The sequence below is a fragment of the Macaca fascicularis genome, chromosome 10 (assembly GCF_037993035.2).
Source record: "Macaca fascicularis isolate 582-1 chromosome 10, T2T-MFA8v1.1".
NCBI lineage: Eukaryota > Metazoa > Chordata > Mammalia > Primates > Cercopithecidae > Macaca > Macaca fascicularis.
Window position 1 is genome coordinate 10,065,508 of NC_088384.1, and position 19,277 is coordinate 10,084,784.

At 53.2% G+C, this 19,277-nt stretch overlaps 2 protein-coding genes across 10 annotated transcripts in view; one reads left to right on the forward strand and one right to left on the reverse strand.

Moving 5' to 3' along the window:
* The first annotated feature begins 1,672 nt into the window (after positions 1-1,672).
* Positions 1,673-18,934, forward strand: POLR3H (RNA polymerase III subunit H). Of its 6 annotated transcripts, XM_074003676.1 has the most exons (8): positions 1,673-1,735; positions 2,010-2,140; positions 5,982-6,078; positions 13,991-14,077; positions 14,580-14,643; positions 15,844-16,045; positions 17,410-17,503; positions 18,635-18,934. In XM_074003676.1, exons 2-7 carry the CDS (start codon positions 2,030-2,032, stop codon positions 17,461-17,463), a joined length of 615 nt encoding a protein of 204 aa, XP_073859777.1. In that variant the 5' UTR covers positions 1,673-1,735; positions 2,010-2,029; the 3' UTR covers positions 17,464-17,503; positions 18,635-18,934. The 6 variants fall into 6 exon arrangements, with proteins under 6 accessions (XP_073859777.1, XP_015312427.1, XP_015312426.1 ...); XM_015456941.3 differs by having other exon boundaries at positions 17,410-18,934; XM_015456940.3 differs by lacking the exon at positions 17,410-17,503.
* ACO2 (aconitase 2) overlaps positions 18,757-19,277 on the reverse strand; it is a 60,109-nt gene continuing 59,588 nt past the window's right edge. For all 4 annotated transcript variants that reach the window (XR_012418692.1, XR_012418693.1, XM_005567150.4 and 1 more), the window contains one exon: positions 18,757-19,269. Coding sequence is in view for 2 of the 4 variants with exons in the window: in XM_005567150.4 (XP_005567207.2) it covers positions 19,135-19,269 (135 nt within the window). In the remaining 2 variants the exon portion in view is untranslated. The remainder of the gene's footprint in view (positions 19,270-19,277) is intronic.

The following is a 19,277-nucleotide window of genomic DNA, read 5'->3' on the forward strand; positions in this document are numbered from 1 at the left end:
AATTTTTTGTATTTTAGTAGAGACGGGGTTTCACCGTGTTAGCCAGGATGGTCTCGATCTCCTGACCTCGTGATCCGCCCGCCTCGGCCTCCCAAAGTGCAGGGATTACAGGCGTGAGCCACCGCGCCCGGCCGGTGAAACCTTATATCTACTAAAAATACCGGGTGTGGTGGTGGGCGCCTGTAATCCCAGCTACTTGGGAGGCTGAGGCAGGAGAATCGCTTGAACCCAGTAAGTGGAGGTTGCACTGAGCTAAGATCACGCCACTGCACTCCAGTCTGGGAGGCAGAGCAAGATTCCATCTCAAAAGAAAAAAAAAAAAAAAAAAAAAAGGCCTGAACCAAAGCAATAGTAGTGGGAGTGGAATAAAGAGGAAGCATTTGAGAGGAAGAATTAATGTTAATCTCCTGAACACCTTACTCAATGCTTCCTAGGAATGTGTTAGGGGATTGTGGGAATAAAGAGCTGAAGTAGCATTTGCTCCTGTCCTCAAGTACCTCAAATCCTATAGAAGCAGACCTAAAAATAAAAACATACATGCAGGGAAGGCCACATTTAGCATCACTGCAGCCAGTGTCACTGAGAGATCACTATGCTTGTGAAATCAGCAAATTAAGGCACCGTACATTTCCAAGTGCCTCTGTCATTTACCCCAAGGATCTTTTTTAAGTACCTAAATTGTTATTTTGGTTAAAACACACTACAGTATACATCTACACCTCACCAGTTTTTAAAGGCAGGGTAGTGAGGTTCAGACTGGGCCCATCTCTACCACTTGTCAACACATGATCTTGGGCAAGTTACCAAATTCTTTTAGCCCATGCTAACTATCACGTGAAGACGAATGAGACTGGAATGTTGGGGAAAGAGAGCATGATGGGGCTATAGGAGGGGGTATGATCAGATCCTGCAAGGCCATGTGAACTACCATAAAGGTTTTGGACTTTTCTTCTTTCTTTCTGCTTTTCTCTTTCTTCTTTCTCTTCTTTTCCTTCTCCTTCTTCTCTTTCGTTTAGAGATGGGGTGTCACTGTCACCCATGCCAGAGTGCAGTGGCATGATTGTAGATCACTGGACTACAGGTGTGCACCGCCACCCCTGGCTTGGATTTAGTATTCTAAGTTCAATGGGTTGTACTTTTTGTTCCAATTTATTATCACTTTTCAATTGGGATATAATGTCTACAAATTTGCCCTGAGTTCAATTAGTTCGGACACTTGTATACGTCAATATTATACCACCGAAAAGAAGATACAGAACATTTCCATCATCGCAGAAAAGTCCCAACTGTTCCTTTCCTGTCAATTCTCCTTGTCTCCGGAACACTTAAGGGTGCTAAGCATATTATGTTTGCGGTGGTTTTTTTTTTTTTTTTTAACTTAGAAGATGTGGTAATATATGTTTGCGTTCCCAAAGGATCACTCTGCTGCTGTGCGGAGGACAGCAAGGCGGGCAAAGCACAGGCCAGGCGAGGTATAATCAGGCAGTATTGCACGGAGGTCGCCTAGCAACCAGAAAGCGCCGTCGGGAGCTGGGAAAACGCTCTGCTCCTGTGAAAGGAGGAGGCCCCGCCCCCTCCCCGCCCTCTCTCCGCCCTACGCAGTGCGCGGGTACACGCTCTGTGCGCCTCGGACGGACAGAGGCTTCTTATTGGTGGGTTTTCCGGAAGCGATGGATTCGGAATCTCGCCCGCAGCCACGCAAAACCGAGCGGCTGTGTGCGGTGCGTGGTGCGCGGTACGTGCGGCGGCACGTGGCGCGGGTGCGGGGCGTGGCGTGGCGGGGTCGCGCGGCGCGGGCGCGCACCCGGAGCTCTGAACAGAGAGCGCCTCCTTCTGGCCTCGGTTTCCTCCCGTTGTAGTAGCGGAGCATGGCCCGGACCGGGCACCCGAGACCGCCCCGTGCAGCCTCACTGCCAGCCTGGGGGCCTCAGCGACCGCGACGGGACCAAGGGGCTCGGGGATCCTCCCCGCCCCCGGCCCTGGTGCTTGACTGACCCTCCCGTTCCCAGAGCCCCCAGCGCAGACCGGGATGTTTGTCCTGGTGGAGATGGTGGACACGGTGCGGATCCCCCCTTGGCAGTTTGAGAGGAAGCTCAACGACTCCATTGCCGAGGAGCTGAACAAGAAGTTGGCCAACAAGGTACTGGGCCCACGGCTCGCGGGCAGGCCTTGGCGCGGGAGAGCCAGCGCCGCCCACCGGCCGCAGGCCTGGCCTCCGTCATGCCAAGCCCTGGCCGTGGGCAAGCGGCTTAATGTCTCAGAACTTCTGTTCACCGTGAAACAGGATGTTGAAGGGGATCAAAAGAAAATGGGCTTAAAAAAGGGAGTTGTAACTGGAAGTGTCAGACTCTACAATTCTAAATTACTTTGCAATTGCAAGCAAGTTAACCCCTCTGGGCCTCAGTTTCCATTTGTAAAATGGGGATAAAATGTTGCTGTCCTTCCAGCCATGCATTGGTTTTTTGTTGTTTTTGTTTTGTTTCGTTTCGTTTTTTTTTTTTTTTCTTTCCCCGAGACGGAGTCTTGCTCTGTCGCCCAGGCTGGAGTGCAGTGGCGCAATCTCGGCTCACTGCAAATCTCCGCCTCCTGGGTTCAAGCAGTTCTCCTGCCTCAGCCTCCCGAGTAGCTAGGACGACTACAGGCACGCGCCTCCATGCCCAGCTAATTTTTGTATTTGTATTTGTATTTAGTTTTATTTTTATTATTTACTTATTTATTTGAGATGGAGTCTCGCTCTGTCGCCCAGGCTGGAGTGCAGTGGCGCGATCTCGGCTCACTGCAAGCTCTGCCTCATGGATTCACGCCATTCTCCTGCCTCAGCCTCCCAAGTAGCTGGGGCTACAGGGGCCCGCCACCACGCCCGGCTAATTTTTTTTGGATTTTTAGTAGAGACGGGGTTTCACCATGTTAGCCTGGTTGGTCTCGATCTCCTGACCTCGTGATCCGCCGCCTCGGCCTCCCAAAGTGCTGGGATTACAGGCGTGAGCCACCGTGCCCGGCCAATTTTTGTATTTTTAGTAGAGACGGGGTTTCTCCATGTGGCCAGGATGGTCTGGATCTCTTGATCTCCCCACCTTGGCCTCCCAAAGTGCTGGGATTACAAGCGTGAGCCACCGCTCTGGGCCAGTGCATTGTTTTTGTGAAGATGAACAGTTCTAGTAGTACAGAGTTAACGAACTGTCAGGAGGTTCATCCCTTCATTCTAGCAGCCAATATTTGTGCGCCATCTCTGCGCCGTGCCTATGTGCCTTAGTGCCAGCTGAGAGGTCCTCCCACTGCCATTTCTCTGGCAGTCCTCCCTTTCCAGGTATTCTGTGTCGCATCAGTCTCTCCATCTTAGACTTTTTCCTTTCCCTCTCTTTGAGAGCAGGGACTTATCTGTCTTCTTCCCTGAAGTATCCCCTCACTTAGCCAGAGCCTGGCACCAGTAGATGTTCCATAATTTTATGTTTGTTTGTTTGTTTGTTTGTTTGTTTGTTTTTTTGAGACAGAGTCTTGCTCTGTCGCCCAGGCTGGGGTGCAGTGGCCGGATCTCAGCTCACTGCAAGCTCCGCCTCCCGGGTTTAGACCATTCTCCTGCCTCAGCCTCCCGAGTAGCTGGGACTACAGGCGCCCGCCACCTCGCCCGGCTAGTTTTTTGTATTTTTTAGTAGAGACGGGGTTTCACCGTGTTAGCCAGGATGGTCTCGATCTCCTGACCTTGTGATCCGCCCGTCTCGGCCTCCCAAAGTGCTGGGATTACAGGCTTGAGCCACCGCGCCCGGCCTGTTTGTTTGTGTTTTAAACAGAGTCCCGCTCTTGTCGCCCAGGCTGGGGTGCAGTGGTGCAATCTTGGCTCACTGCAACCTCCACCTCCTGGGTTCAAGCTATTCTTCTGCCTCAGCCTCTTGAGTAGCTGGGATTACAGGTGCCTTCCACCACGCCCGGCTAACTTTTGTACTTTTAGTAGAGACAGGGTTTCGCCATGTTGGCCAGGCTGGTCTCAAACTCCTGACCTCAGGTGATCTGCCTGCCTCAGCCTCCCATAGTGCTGGGATTACAGGCGTGAGCCACTGCGCCCAGCCATTTGTCTGTTGAATGAAACAGAGGCAAGGCTCTGAGCTATAGTGTGCTGGGAAAAGCAGATATGAATGAGAGGGGTCCATAGTTGAGGGTGTGGTGACAAATTGAGGTAAATGCTATGAGGGACAGATGTTCACACACCTGTGGGAACAAAGGACCATCCCCTGGAATGAGGGAACCTGCGGCTTTGGTGAGGAGGTGGGGTTGGAACTGAGATCTGATGGTGAAGTAGAGCCAACCAGAGGATTCCTTTCTGGGGTGGGAGGGGAACTGGGTGGAGAGAAGAGCCCTGAAGGCAGGAACTGGCATGTGCACAGGCCCTGTGAAGAAGGAATACAGACAGGGCGTGGTGGCTCACACCTGTAATCCCAGCACTTTGAGAGGTTGAGGCTGGTGGATCACCCGAGGTCAGGAGTTCGAGACCAGCTTGTCCAACATGGTGAAACCCCATCTCTACTAAGAATACAAAAAGTAGCTGTAGCCGGGCGTGGTGGCGGGCGCCTGTAATCCCAGCTACTTGAGAGGCAGAGGGAGGAGAATCACTTGAACCCAGGAGGCGGAGGTTGCAGTGAACTGAAATCGTGCCATTGCCCTCCAGCCTGGGTGACAAGAGTGAAACTTTGCCTCAAAAAAAAAAAAAAAAAAAGAAGAAAGAAGAAGGGGTACAACACCCACCATGGTGTGGAAGAGGCTGGTGTGGCTTGGGCATAGGGAAGGGTAGGCTGGAAAGGTGGGTGGGGGCCAGGCCACACAGCCCTGTAGGATGAGGTACTGGTCTTTATCCGTGGAGCATCAGGAGGTGATGGACTGAGAAGGAGCCAGAAAGAGGAAGCTCAGCTTCCTGAGGCAGTCCCTTCAGAAGAGGTGAGGTTGATTTGAAGGTTGTTAGGTGGTGAAGGGAACTCATGGAGTCTTTAAGTGGATGGCTGCTAGTTACTTTGTGAGGTTGAAGGTGAGGGTCTGTTGGGGGATGAGGTACGGACCTTGTGGAGAGAGAAGGGGTAGAAAGTCCAAGAAGGGAATGGAGTCCCTTTGGAGTACAGGTCCTGTTGGGACAAGTCTTATAGTAGTCAATTAGATGAATCATTTGAGAGGAGGCCCAAACAGAAATCCATGGTCTGACAAAGGGCATGGATCTTGTGGCCTTATCTTGGTGAGGTTTGGCCACAACTCTGAGTTCTCTGAGCTTCTTGCTAATTCTTGGACAGTTCCTGCAAGGGTTCTAAGTGGGGGTGATGACATGGTGGCAGATAAGCAGACACTGAGTAGCCAGTTGTTTGAACCACCATGGTGTGGGGTGGGGGCATGGGATTTCTGCACATTCTTGGGGCCTAGGTCATGTGTCCCTCTGCCAGCTGCAGTCCCTGTGGCTGCATCTGTGTGTCTAAGATGTTGTGAGCACAATGGTTCTGACGCTTACCAAACTGTGAGCTCTGGCATTGGCTTTGGGATGTCGGAGACTGCACGTTTAGCTAGCATTCCTGTCACTGGTCCTCACTAGTAATAACAAAGATCCTCAATGATGATTGTTTTCAGCGCACGAGCCAGGCACTAGGCTAGGGGCTTCACATCTGTTATCTCTCTTTATTTTATAATCCTGCCGCCTGGTATTTCCCATTCTCTGATGGGGAGACTGAGGCTCAGAGAGGTGAAGTGACCCTCTTGGCAGTCACACAGTGGGTGGTAGAGCTGGCCTTGGAACCTGGACCTGTTTTGTCACCTGAGGCCCTGCTCCTTCCAGATCTCTGCATCGTTCTGAGGTTCCTTACCCTGGTTTCCTCCACAAACTCATTTTCACCTTAAAAAGGAGATAATCATGGCTTGCTTGCGGTTGTGAGGGGTTCAGACTGCCTGGGAGCTGGGCCTGTGGTCACTCTGTGTCCATGTGTACTTGTGTGTCTATGTTTGTATGCATGCAGGTCGTGTACAACGTGGGACTCTGCATATGTCTGTTTGATATCACCAAACTGGAGGATGCCTATGTATTCCCTGGGGATGGCGCATCACACACCAAAGGTGGGTATCTTCTGTCCCTGGGGCATTGGGTTTCTTGGGGCTCAGTTTTCTGTAGCAAAAGTTCAAGCCAAAGCCAGGTTCAGTGGTGTGTGCCTGTAAGGCTGAGGGCGGAAGGATCTCTTGAGCCACAGAGTTCAAGGCCAGTCTGGGCAACATAGTAAGACCCTGTCTTTAAATAAATAAATAAATAAATAAAGTATTTAAAAATTTTAAAAGGTTAAAGCCAAAGAGATGGCCAGAGGGTGCTGGGAGTCCTGGAGGTTGAGAGACCTGGGGCCTCATCCTGAATTGGCCAGGAATTGACCCGGTGACAGCGGCAGACTTATCTTCTCTGGGCCTCTGTTTCCTCATCTGTGAGGCCTGGGATGTGGACTAGGTGGTTCTCAAGGCCTCTTCAGCTCTGACATCATAGCTCTATGTCTGTGCCCTTTTGGTCTCATTGCTACTGAGCCCTGCACCTTGTCCATTCCTCGGACTGCCCACTGCCTGTGGAGAGCAGACGGAAGGGGGATCGGCAGGCTGGCTGTGGGAGGGGACTTCGATAGTAGGACACAGTAAGTAAGAGTGTGGTCTCGAGATTCAAAGCTGAACTCTGCCTCTTAATAGCTGTGTGTCCTGGCAGAATATGTCATGGCTCTGTGCCTCTGCTTCCTCATCTGTCAGGTGCAGTTCAGGATAGATTTTATATTCCAAGACTGTTGTGAGGATTAAGGAGTTAATACATGAAAGCTCTTAGGACCGAGCCTTAGCACCTAGCGAGCACTCAGTGACTTATCAGCTTGGATTGTTTCTCCCTATTCTGTGGGTCAGTTGGGTGGTTTTCCTCTGGGCTGGCTGGCCTGGGGCTGGACGATCTAGGATGGTCTCACATTCTGAAGGTTGGCAGATTGGTTGGTTACTGGGAGCCTGGGCCGGGCTGGCCCATCTCTGCCCCACATGGTCTCATCTTTCAGTAGGCCAGGCTGGGCTTGGCGGTTTTAAGGTTCCAAAGTTCAGTGCATAAGTACTTCTCAAGCCTCTGCTTCCATCCCATTGGCTAGGGTGAGGGTATGGAGAAATCGACTTCACCTCTGGGTGGGAGAAAGTGCAGTTACATTGCAAAGGGGTGTGCATCCAAGGATGGGAGGGTGATTATCAGATCCTGGAAAGAGGGAGGAGTAGAGAGAGGACCACGCCGAGAGGAGTGGGGACCAGCAGTCAAGGGAGGTGCTGAGCCCCGGGAGAGGGGCATTCTTCATTCTCATGTCTGGACCAAGCCAGTGTAGAAGACAGTGAGAGGCCCATTGAGACGGTTCAGGCTCCCAGAGCGCAGGCACCGAGCCTGCCATCCCTTGGACACTCAGAAGCACAGTTCTCAGCCTGCCCCAAGCCTCCTGAGTCAGAATCTTGGGGGATGGGCCCAAATACTTTTTTTCTGAGACGGAGTGTTGCACTGTTGCCCAGGCTGGAGTGCAGTGGTGCGATCTCGGCTCGCTGCAAGCTCTGCCTCCTGGGTTCACGCTGTTCTCCTGACTCAGCCTCTTGAGTAGCTGGGATTACAGGCACCCACCACCACGCCTGGCTAAGTTTTTGTAATTTTAGTAGAGATGGGGTTTCACCGTGTTAGCCAGGATGGTCTTGATCTCCTGACCTTGTGATCCACCCGCCTTGGCCTCCTTAAGTGCTGGGATTACAGGCGTGAGCCACCGCACCCAGCCAATTTTTTTTTTTTTTTTTTTTAAGATGGAGTCTCACTCTGTCGCCCAGGCTGGAGTGCAGTGGCGCGATCTTGACTTACTGCAACCTCCACCTCCTGGCATCAAGTGATTCTCCTGCCTCAGCCTCCTGAGTAGCTGGGATTGCAGGCATGCACCATCATACCTGGCTAATTTTTGTATTTTTAGTAGAGACGGGGTTTCACAATGTTGATCAGGCTGGTCTCGAACTCCTGACCTCGTGATCCGCCCACCTCGGCCTCCCAGAGTGCTGGGATTATAGGCATGAGCCACTGCCCCTGGCCCCAAAGGCTGTTTTACAACAAGGTGCCAGGTGGTTGTCACATGAGCCTGTGATGGATAAGCCCTGTGGTAGTCCATACTGGTCAGCCTCTCAGCACAGAGATGCCAGAACATTCCAGAGTATGCTGTGAGACTGCCTGGTGTCTGCGTCCAGGCATTCAGCGAATTAATTAGTTCACATAGATGTTACCATGCTACGCTGAGAGGCCAAAGAGACGGGCTGTCTTTATGTGGACTAGGAGCATTTTCATTAGCAGAGAAATAAGACTGTGATGTGAAAACAACCACGAGGGCCTCTGTTTACAGAGAAGGAGGCCAAGCTGAGCCCAGTCTCCGCATTTGGACAGGGGCCTTGGTTGTCCAGGAGACAAGTGGTAATAGGTACTAGAAATTGCAGAAAAACTTGGAGAAAAAAGTCACACTGGGGCCGGGTGTGGCGGCTCATGCCTGTAATCCCAGCACTTCGGGAAGCCAAGGTGGGTGTTTCACCTGAGGTTAGGAATTCAAGACCAGCCTGGCCAACATGGCAAAATCTCGTCTCTACTAAAAATTAAAAAAAAAAAGCCGGACATGGTGGCTCACGCCTGTAATCCCAGCACTTTGGGAGGCTGAGGTGGGCGGATCATGAGGTCAGGAGTTCGAGACCAACCTGACCAACATGGTGAAACCCATCTTTACTAAAAATGCAAAAATTGGGCCAGGCACGGTGGCTCAGGCCTGTAATCCCAGCACTATGGGAGGCGAGGCGGGCAGATCACGAGGTCAAGAGATTGAGACCATCCTGGCTTAGCATGGTAAAATCCCGTCTCTACTAAAAATACAAAAAATTAACCGGGTGTGGCGATAGGTGCCTGTAGTCCCAGCTACTTGGGAGGCTGAGGCAGGAGAATGGCGTGAACCCGAGAGGCGGAGCTTGCAGTGAGCTGAGATCCGGCCACTGCACTCCAGCCTGGGTGACAGAATGAGACTCTGTCTCAAAAAAAAAAAAACAAAACAATTAGCTGGGTGAAGTGGCATATGTCTGTAATCCCAGCTACTCAGGAGGCTGAGGCAGGAGAATTGCTTGAACCTGGGAGGCAGAGGTTGCAGTGAACCAAGATTGTGCCGCTGCACTCCAGGCTAGGTGACAGGGCAAGACTGCATCTCAAAAAAAAAACCAAATTAGCCAGGTATGGTGGTGTGCGTGCTGGTAATCTCAGCTCCCTGGGAGGTGGAGGTGGAGGCAGGAGAATCACTTGAACCCACGAGGCCAAGAACACGCCACTGCACTCCAGTTTGGGTGACAGAGAGAGACTCTGTCTCAAAAAAAAAAAAAAAAGTCGGAGGAAATTCTGTCTATTCAATTGGAAGATTTCTACTGCTGACTTTTATTAGCCCCCACCCTCATCTGTCCTGGGTCTCTGTTTTCTTGGGAATCAGGTGGGAGGCATGGAGTGATCACAAGGACCTAGATTTGAATTAATTCTGGCTCTGGTCTCCTGGATGGGGACCTTGGGTGGGTACCTCCGCCTCTCTCAGCCTGAGTTTCCTCCTCTGTACAATGGGGTTAACCCTGCAGCTATAAAACTCCCGTTGAGCACCATGCAGGGTGAGCTGTGATTTTTGTTGTGGGAACCAATTGCCATGCTTTGAGGCTGACGCCTGACCCCAGGCCCTGTTCCCACTGCTCCCACTCCTGCAACCCTGCCGCCTCACTCAGGGCTGTCACCAAGCCAGTGCTGGAAGGGCTCAGCACCAGGTCATGCTGTGCCTTCACCTTTGTTCAGAGAAATATTTATTTGCTTGGGCCTTGGGAGCGGTTGCTCTACCTCTCTGAGACTCGGTTTCCCTATCTGTGCACACAGTATAATGACAGTAATAGAACCTTCCTCCCTCATTAAATATCTGGAGTCAACGAGCAAATCTGAGCGAAGCTTTTGTCTAGTGCCGGGCACGTAGGGCGTGCTCACAGATGATGGCCTTTGTGGCATGGGACCCTGACCCCCATTGGCTAAGTCTACCCCTCGTTATTTGGTGCCAGCCCCTGTTCTCCACACCCTCCCAGCCTGGGACCTGCTGTACCCTGCCCCCGCCTGCCCCATTCTGATTGGGGGCCCTGCTCTCAGCTCCAGAGCAGTGCTCCTTTGTGGCCACCTTTAGTTATTTATTTTTTAACTTTTTTTTTTTTTTTTTTTTTTTTTTTGAGACGGAGTCTCATTCTGTCACCTGGGCTGGAGAGCAGTGGCGCCATCTCTGCTCACTGCAAGCTCCGCCTCCCGGGTTCACGCCATTCTTCTGCCTCAGCCTTCCTAGAAGCTGGGACTACAGGCGCCCACCACCATGCCTGGCTAATGTTTTGTATTTTCTTTTTTTTTTTTTTTTTTTTTTTGAGACGGAGTCTTGCTCTGTCGCCCAAGCTGGAGTGCAGTGGCGCGATCCTGGCTCACTGCAAGCTCCGCCTCCTGGGTTCACGCCATTCTCCTGCCCCAGCCTCCCGAGTAGCTGGGACTACAGGCGCCCGCCACTGCGCCCGGCTCATTTTTTGTATTTTTAGTAGAGACGGGGTTTCACCGTGGTCTCGATCTCCTGACCTTGTGATCCGCCCGCCTCGGCCTCCCAAAGTGCTGGGATTACAGGCGTGAGCCACCGCGCCCGGCTTTGTTTTGTATTTTCAGTAGAGACGGGGTTTCACCGTATTAGCCAGGATGGTCTCGATCTCCTGACCTCGTGATCTGCCTGCCTCGGCTTCCCAAAGTGCTGGGATTACAGGCGTGAGCCACCGCGCCCAGCCTATTTTTTAACATTTTAAAATATTTTATTGATTTGCAAATCAGGCAGCTTCCTCAGCCAGAGTTGGTGCAGAGACACCCCCCACCTTTTTTTCTTTTCTTTTTTTTTGAGACAGAGTCTTCTCTGTTGCCCAGGCTGGAGTGCAGTGGCACGATCTTGGCTCACTGCAACCTCTCTGCCTCCCGGGTTCAAGCCATTCTCCTGCCTCAGCCTCCCGAGTAGCTGAGATTACAGGTGCCCACCACCACACCTAGCTAAATTTTGTATTTGTAGTAGAAATGGGGTTTCACCATGTTCGCCAGGATAGTCTTGAACTCCTGACCTCAGGCAATCGGCCTGCCTTGGCTTCCCAAAGTGTTGGGATTATAGGCGTGAGCCACCATGCCTGGCCTGTTTTTTTTTTTTTTTTTTTTTTTTGCCTTTTTTAACAGGTTTATCATTTGTTTCATTTTTTCTTTTTTTTCTTTTTTTTTGTTTCATTTTTTTTCTATTGTAAAATATACATAACATGAAATTTACCAATTTAAACATTTTAAGTGTACAGGTCAGTGGCATTAGGCACATTCATATTCTTGTTTTATTTTTTTTGAGACGGAGTCTTGCTCTGTCGCCCAGGCTAAAGTGCAGTGGTGCCATCTCGGCTCACTGCCAGCTCCGCCTCCCGGGTTCACGCCATTCTCCTGCCTCAACCTCCCAAGTAGCTGGGACCACAGGCGCCGGCCACCATGCCCAGCTAATTATTTTTTGTATTTTTAGTAGAGATGGGGTTTCATCGTGTTAGCCAGGATGATCTCAATCTCCTGACCTTGTGAACCACTGCACTCGGCCCACCTCCAGAACTTTTTCATAGGGCAGATGTGGCGGCTCGTGCCTGTAATCCCAGCACTTTGGGAGTCTGATCACTTGAACCCAGGAGTTTGAGACTAGCCTGGGCAATATGGTAAAACCCTGTCTCTAAAAAAATGCAAAAATCAGCTGAGCATGGTGGTGGGCACCTGTAATCGCAGCTACTCAGGAGGCTGAGGCAGAGAATTGCTTGAACCCAGGAGGCGGAGGTTGCAGTGAGCCAGGATCGTGCCATTGCACTCCAGCCTGGAAAAAAAGCGCGAAACTCCATCTCAAATAAATAAATAAATACAAAAAATGAGTTGGGCATGATGACATGTTCCTATAGTCTCAGCTACTTGAGAGGTTGAGACGGGAGGATCACTTGAGCCTGGGAGTTTGAAGCTACAGTGAGCCATGATGGTGCCACTGCACTCCAACCTGGGCGACAGTGAAACTCTGTCTCAACAAAAAAACACAACAACGAAAAACTTTTTCATCATCCCAGACTGGAGCTCCTTAGCCATTTAACACTAATTCCCCATTGCCCACCCCGCCAGCACCTGGAAACCACTGTGCTACTTTTTTTTTTTTTTTTTTGAGACGGAGTCTCACTCTGTCCCCCTTGCTGGAGTGCAGTGGCCGGATCTCAGCTCACTGCAAGCTCCGCCTCCCGGGTTCAGGCCATTCTCCTGCCTCAGCCTCCCGAGTAGCTGGGACTACAGGCGCCCGCCACCTCGCCCGGCTAGTTTTTTTGTATTTTTTAGTAGAGACGGGGTTTCACTGTGTTAGCCAGGATGGTCTCGATCTCCTGACCTCGTGATCCACCCGTCTCGGCCTCCCAAAGTGCTGGGATTACAGGCTTGAGCCACCGCGCCCGGCCTCACTGTGCTACTTTTTAAAAAAAAAATTTTTTGAAGGCAGTGACAGGGTTACTCACTGCAACCTCTGCCTCCTAGGTTCAAATAATTCTGGTACCTCAGCCTTCTGAGTAGCTGGGATTACAGGTGCCTGCCACCATGCCCAGCCTTTTTTTTTTTTTTTTTGAGATGCAGTCTCGCTTTGTCACCCAAGTGGAGTACAGTGGTTCGATCTCAGCTCACTGCAACCTCGGCCTCCCGGGTTCAAGTGATTCTCCTGCCTCAGCCTCCCCAGTAGCTGGGATTACAGGCATGCACCACCATGCCCAGCTAATTTTGTATTTTTAGTAGAGACGGGGTTTCTCCATGTTGGTCAGGCTGGTGCTGAACTCCTCACCTGAGGTGGTCCGCCTGCCTTGGCCTCCGAAAGTACTGGGATTACAGGCATGAGCCACCATGCCAGGCCTGCCTAGCTAATAATTTTTGGGTTATTATTATTATTATTTTTGAGATGGAGTCTCGCTCAGTCGCCCAGGCTGGAGTTCAGTGGCGCAATCTCGGCTCACTGCAAGCTCCACCTCCCGCGTTCATGCCATTCTCCTGCTTCAGCCTCCCAAGCAGCTGGGACTACAGGCACCTGCCGCCACGCCCGGCTAATTTTTTGCATTTTTAGTAGAGACGAGGTTTCACCGTGTTAGTCAGGATGGTCTCAATCTCCTGACCTCATGATCCGCCCGCCTCGGCCTCCCAAAGTGCTGGGATTACAGGCATGAACCACCACCCCAGCTTCCTTCCTCTTGATGGTTCTTTAGACTCATCCTTTTTTTTTTTTGAGACGGAGTCTCGCTCTGTCGCCCGGGCTGGAGTGCAGTGGCGTGATCTCGGCTCACTGCAAGCTCCACCTCCCAGGTTCACACCATTCTCCTGCCTCAGCCTCCGGAGTAGCGGGGACTCTACAGGCGCCCGCCACCGCACCCGGCTAATTTTTTTGTATTTTTAGTTCAGATGGGGTTTCACTGTGTTAGCCAGGATGGTCTTGATCTCCTGACCTCGTGATCTGCCCACCTCAGCCTCCCAAAGTGCAGGGATTACAGGCGTGAGCCACTGTGCCCAGCTTCAAACCCTGCTTTCTTTACCAGTTGCTTCTGCCCTTTTTAGGAGCTGAAGGAGAGCCTGAAGGGAGGTTGAAATTGACTTTGGAGCCACTGATGGCTCAGAGTCTGGGCTCAGGTGTGAGTAACCTGGCAGTTTTGGGAGTGCCCAATTCTAGGACAGCTGCTGCTGGCACCTTGTGGGGGCCATGCTGTGAACTTGCAGGAGACAAGGGGAGGGTCTGGGGCCTGCAGGGGGATGTGGCATGGAGCAGCCACACAGGCCCCCGGGTGTGCTGGCACCTGAGGGTGACATGGGAGTGCGCTGGGGCCCCAGTCAGCGTCACTGACGGGCTTTCTTCATTTCCAGTCCATTTTCGCTACGTGGTGTTTCATCCATTCCTAGACGAGATTCTGATTGGGAAGATCAAAGGCTGCAGCCCAGAAGGAGTGCACGGTAACCGTGGCCCTGATGCCTCAGACAAGACTTGGGAACACTGTGGGGGCAGGAGGTCTGTGCCCATCCACATGGTCAGGGGAGGGCTCAGGTGTTGAGGCTGAACCTTCCCCGTGCTGTCAGAGAAGCTTGCCCACCCTCCCTCTCATGTGTTGTGTGAGGACCTCCGTCAGCAGTGAGGTTTCACTGTCAGGCCATCACTCTGGGCTTCAGGGTAGGCACTGAAGCTGGTGGAAGTGACTGGGAGTCTTCAGCGCCCACTGGTCACTGTTGTGTGCAGAGGTTTTGGGGACTAGGTGCTCCGGGCTTTGCCCAGGGCTGCTCGGCTGTGTGGGTGGTGTAGGCAGAGGCATTAGGCGGGGAAGGGGCCTAGTTTTCCATAATGACATCCACCTCGTGAGCAGCCCAGGGCAGGGCTTGCCTGTCAAGCATCAGACCCTGCAATGTTTGGTGTCTACTGGGAACCCTCATCTCAGGCCATCACCTGCTTCCTTCCTTCCAGTCTCTCTAGGCTTCTTCGATGACATTCTCATCCCCCCAGAGTCACTGCAGCAGCCAGCCAAGTTGTATCCTCCCAAGGTTAAAGTGGTTTGTCACAGAGGAGCTCAGGCCTCTCCAAAGGAAGGTCCCCACTCTTTAGGGTGGCCTTTGGGTCCTGTAACCTGATGCCACTGGCCTCCGTGCCTGCCCCCAGCCTGTGCTTTTGCTCCAGAGGCACCAGCCTGTCTGTGCCTCCCATTCAGGGAGTGAAGTGATGCCCACGCGCCTGTCTTTGTCGGGGCTGTCAGGCTTGGCTGTCTGGGTTGTACACTGCACACCATTAGAGCTGTGGTGTCCCGGGGGACACCATTCATTTCTGGTTCACTTTGCTTAGGTTTTCCCTGCAGCAATCATCTTAAAGATCACTTGCCCTGGAGGCTTACGCTGGTCCCTGGGACATGAGGCCTTGCCTGTGTGCTGGGTCATGGGCTGAGATGTGTTCCTTCTGGGCCTCCGTTGTCCCTGTCCCACCCCTCACCTTGCTGTACTGGGGTTGTCTGTTTCTGTGGGGCTATCCATGAATCTGAGACTCCTCACTAGGAAGGACTCTGATGTGTCACAGCTGTACTCACAGTGCACAGCACGGGACCTGGCACAGAGGCAGGACCCAACAGTGGGACTGCCACCAGAGAACCCATGGCTCCCCTGTGTGGGCTTTGCTGGGGGCGATGGAGGGCCAAGGGGGGCTGCCCTGGCTGGGTGGCCGCACGGCTCTGGGTCTGTGTGTGACTCCAGGATGTGTTAGAAAACCTGGCGCAGCGCGGCTGGTTCTCTCACCAACTGTCATCCAACTGGGTAGGTGACCTCCCATCCCACTACATCCTCTTGGAAACGGCAAGTCCTTGGGTGCCCATCAGCCTGTTGCAAGGCTTTGATGAAAAGGGTATGTGGGGCCCCGTGGCAGGAGGCCCAGGTTGCTCTTGTCTTAAGAGGTGGGACTTGGACCATGTCTCATCCCCTCCTGCTCTGGTGCTCTGAGATTCATGTGCGTCTGGCCGTGGTGTCTGACTGGAGGCCCTGTGTTCCCCATCCTTGGTCCTGGCATCCAAGAGCGCTTGCTCTTCGCTGTTTGGCCCAGGCCTTGCACATGGGGCTGGGACCTGCTTTTGCTGTGACTTCCCAGCCACAGTGATCTCACCCTGGGATTGGTTTTTCCTGGGGTCGGGGGGTGCTGAGGGAAGCCCCTCCCACGATCTGGTTGCTGCCTTGACCCTGGACCCTCTCAGCGACGAAGCGGAGCAGGTGTGGGTGTGGGAGTATGAGACGGAGGAAGGAGCGCACGACCTCTACATGGACACCGGCGAGGAGATCCGCTTCCGGGTGGTGGACGAGAGCTTTGTTGACACATCCCCCACGGGGCCCAGCTCAGCAGATGCCACCACTTCCAGTGAGGAGCTGCCAAAGAAGGAGGCTCCATACACGCTTGTGGTGAGTGGCCCTGATGGCACTGAAACCACCATGGAGGCGGGAGAGCCGGAGTGCAGGGCTGGAGGCTGTGTCCTTTGGGTTCTGCTCTGGGATCTCCCCCAGCAGGTCAGGGATCCTGTTGGGAGGGCCTTGGCTGGTCACTTCTCCCTGGAGAGCCTGGGTTTCTATAGGCCAGGGCTGTGAGGCAATAAAGGTACATGGCTGCTGGTGGGGTGGGCAAGTCAGCTTGCAAGGGGGACAGAGCTCATGCTGGACACGACCAGTGATAAAGAGGCTTTGAGGCCAGGTCCAGTGGCTCATATCTGTAACCCCAGCACTTTGGGAGGCCAAAGTGGGAGGATTGCTTGAGGCCAGGAGTTTGAGACCAGCCTGGCTAACAAAGTGAGAGCTTGTCTCTACAAAAATCAATTAGCAGGGCATGGTGGTGTGGCCTGTGGTCCCAGCTACTTGGGAGGCTGAGGTGGGAGGATCCCTTGAGCCCAGGAGTTCAAGGTTGTGCCACTGCATTACAGCTTGGGCAACAGAATGAGACGCTGTCTTTAAAAAACTGGGGGTAGGGAGGCGTTTGAGGGAGAAAGAAATCAAGGAAGGGGTTTGGGAGAGATCAAAGCCCTGAGATTAAAGGTAGGACTGCTGAGCGCAGTGGCTCATGCCTGTAATCCCAGCACTTTGGGAGGCCGAGGCTTGTGGATCACAAGGTCAGGAGATCAAGACCATCCTGGCTAACATAGTGAAACCCCATCTCTACTAAAACTACAAAAGATTAGCTGGCTGTGGGTGGCAGGCACCTGTAGTCCCACCTTCTGGGGAGGCTGAGGCAGGAGAATGGCATGAACCCGGGAGGCAGAGGTTGCAGTGAGCCGGGATCGCGCCATTGCACTCCAGCTCAGGTGACAGTGCGAGACTCCGTTTCAAAAAATAAAAATAAATAAATAAATAAATAAATAGGTAGGGCTCCCTGTAGGAGCAGCATTAAAACAGTGAAATAAAAGGGAGGGCTCCAGGGAAGAGTGGCCCTCAAGGCTGCTCCCTGTTGGATGTGTCTGGAGCATGGGCCTCATGTTTGCTCAGCCTTCCTGCCAGTTAGAACCTGGGTGGCCCTGGAGGGCAGGCCTGAGGGTGAGGAAGGGTCCCTGACCCTGTCAGGGCCTGGGGTCCCTGGAGAGGGGTCTGCGCCCTGCTTGCTGCGTGCCCATCAGGAGCACTGCTGTGGCTCCCACGTCTCCCCAGAGCCTCTGGGCTGCCGTGTGCTGCTCCTCCACTTTGCCTGTGCTGGGCCTGCTGGGCTCCCCTCACCTCCCGTCCAGGTTGGTTCAAGCCAGCGTGTCAGTGAAATGTGCGTGTTCTTTCTCTATCCCTGGCAGGGATCCATCAGTGAGCCAGGCCTGGGCCTTCTCTCCTGGTGGACCAGCAACTAGCCCTGGGGCTGGACAGTGGACCCTACCAGCTTGCAGGAAGGTGCTTACGGCAGTCTGTGAAGACAAGAGCAGCTAAGGCTGATGCTAACAGCAGCTGAGGCTAATGTGTCTCGAGCTGGACAGTGGGGCAGGGCCAGGAGTGCCCACCAGCTTGCCCCCCTCCTCCACCATCTAGGCCCTGCTCCTCCCCCCGGAGCTTCTCAAGTCGCTGCTTTCAGTGACAGCAAAGCCATTTAATAAACAATGGCAGCATCAGAAGGGAAGGGGCCACCCTTGTCTCAATGGCCAGTGTTATGATCTGAGGTCACTCAGTTCCTGTCGCTGGGACAGCATGGCCTCTCTTACCGCAGAGATGGGCTCCCCCAACCCCCACCAGGTGGCAGCACGTGGGGGCTGTGAGCTCTGGGCTGCCCCAGGCTGGCCGAGCCTGGTGGAGCCATAAAGTACATAGGGAGTAAGGCTGGCTTGCCTGCGGTGGCTGCTTTGGGCACTGGAAGCTGCCAGTTGGAATTGAGTGGGCATGAAGGGGAGGCACCTTCCCACCAGCTTGTGGAAAAAGGTGGGGTAGCCCCTGAGCTCTAGGAGACCAGTTCCTGATCAAAACAGTGGAGGCTCTGGGCTTTGCTGGTACCCCCTACCCAAAATTCATGATACAAGACAGCAGCAAACCTGGGACCACCTGTCCCTCAGATCTCAGCTATTGCCATGAGCACCTTGTGGGACTGCTGGTAACACCCCAGCTCTGGGCCCACAGCGTTTCTTCAGCAGCATGGCTTCGCAGGGTTCCTCCTGCCCCTCTGCCGACACCAGGACGCTTGCCTTACAGTAAGTTTTGTCCTGGTGATGGGGCCTCCATGGAACCTGCCTCCTGCCCTGGCCTCTTCGGCTCTCACAGGACCCCCAAGTGTGGAGGTGCTGGCTGGTGGTGTCAGCTGATGCCACTCCCTTTCCAGATGGCCTCATCTGCTATTGTGCCCACCCTCAGTGTTTAGAGGGCTACATGAGGCCATGCCTGGCATATCAGTGCCCAGGGAAGATGGAGAGTGAAGGCCACTCTCTGGGAGACTCAATTCTGGCCCAGCAGGGAAGCTACAGGAACATGGGGGGCAGGGCTGCTCTGCAGGTGGGGTGGGGTGGGAGGTGACAGGAGAACATTTCTGCCACACCTCAGGTCTCCTTCACCGCAGTGATGGATCCAACTGTGGCTGTGGCTGTCGGGCCTCCACTGACCTTGACTGAAAAGACCCTTCCTGGACCCTGAAGCTGATAACAAACGGCACAGACACCAATCACTTACTCATAGAACAGTCACTGGTTTTGGATTCTTGTTTTCCTTGCAAGAACAAAAGGTTCTCTAGAATCCTTCAGCCAACGAAATGATCAGGCAGGAGAAAAACTTTAGATGGGAGTGTTGTCATCAAAAATAAATACAGTTGCATGGATCTGCTTAAGATCTGAACCAAACTAAAAATAGGAAGACAGGGGCTAAAAAGTTATTTTAAGAACCCCCCCCACCACAACCACAGTCACTCCGTGGGCTGAGCAGGGAGCAGGAAGCATGTCTGGTCACACCATCTTGGAATAAGAAGCCATGACTGGATGCATCGGATCTGCTGATGGCGCACGTGGGGCTGAACTTGACGCCAGCGCTGGGGCGGGGCGGCATTGCCCTCACTGCTGCAGCTCCTTCATTCTGTTGAGGGCACTGCCGGCGCGGAACCACTCGATCTGCGTCTCGTTGAAGGTGTGGTTCAGGAGGATGGTCTCCTGGGTCCCGTTGGGGTGCTTGATGATGCACTTCAGGGGCTGCAAGG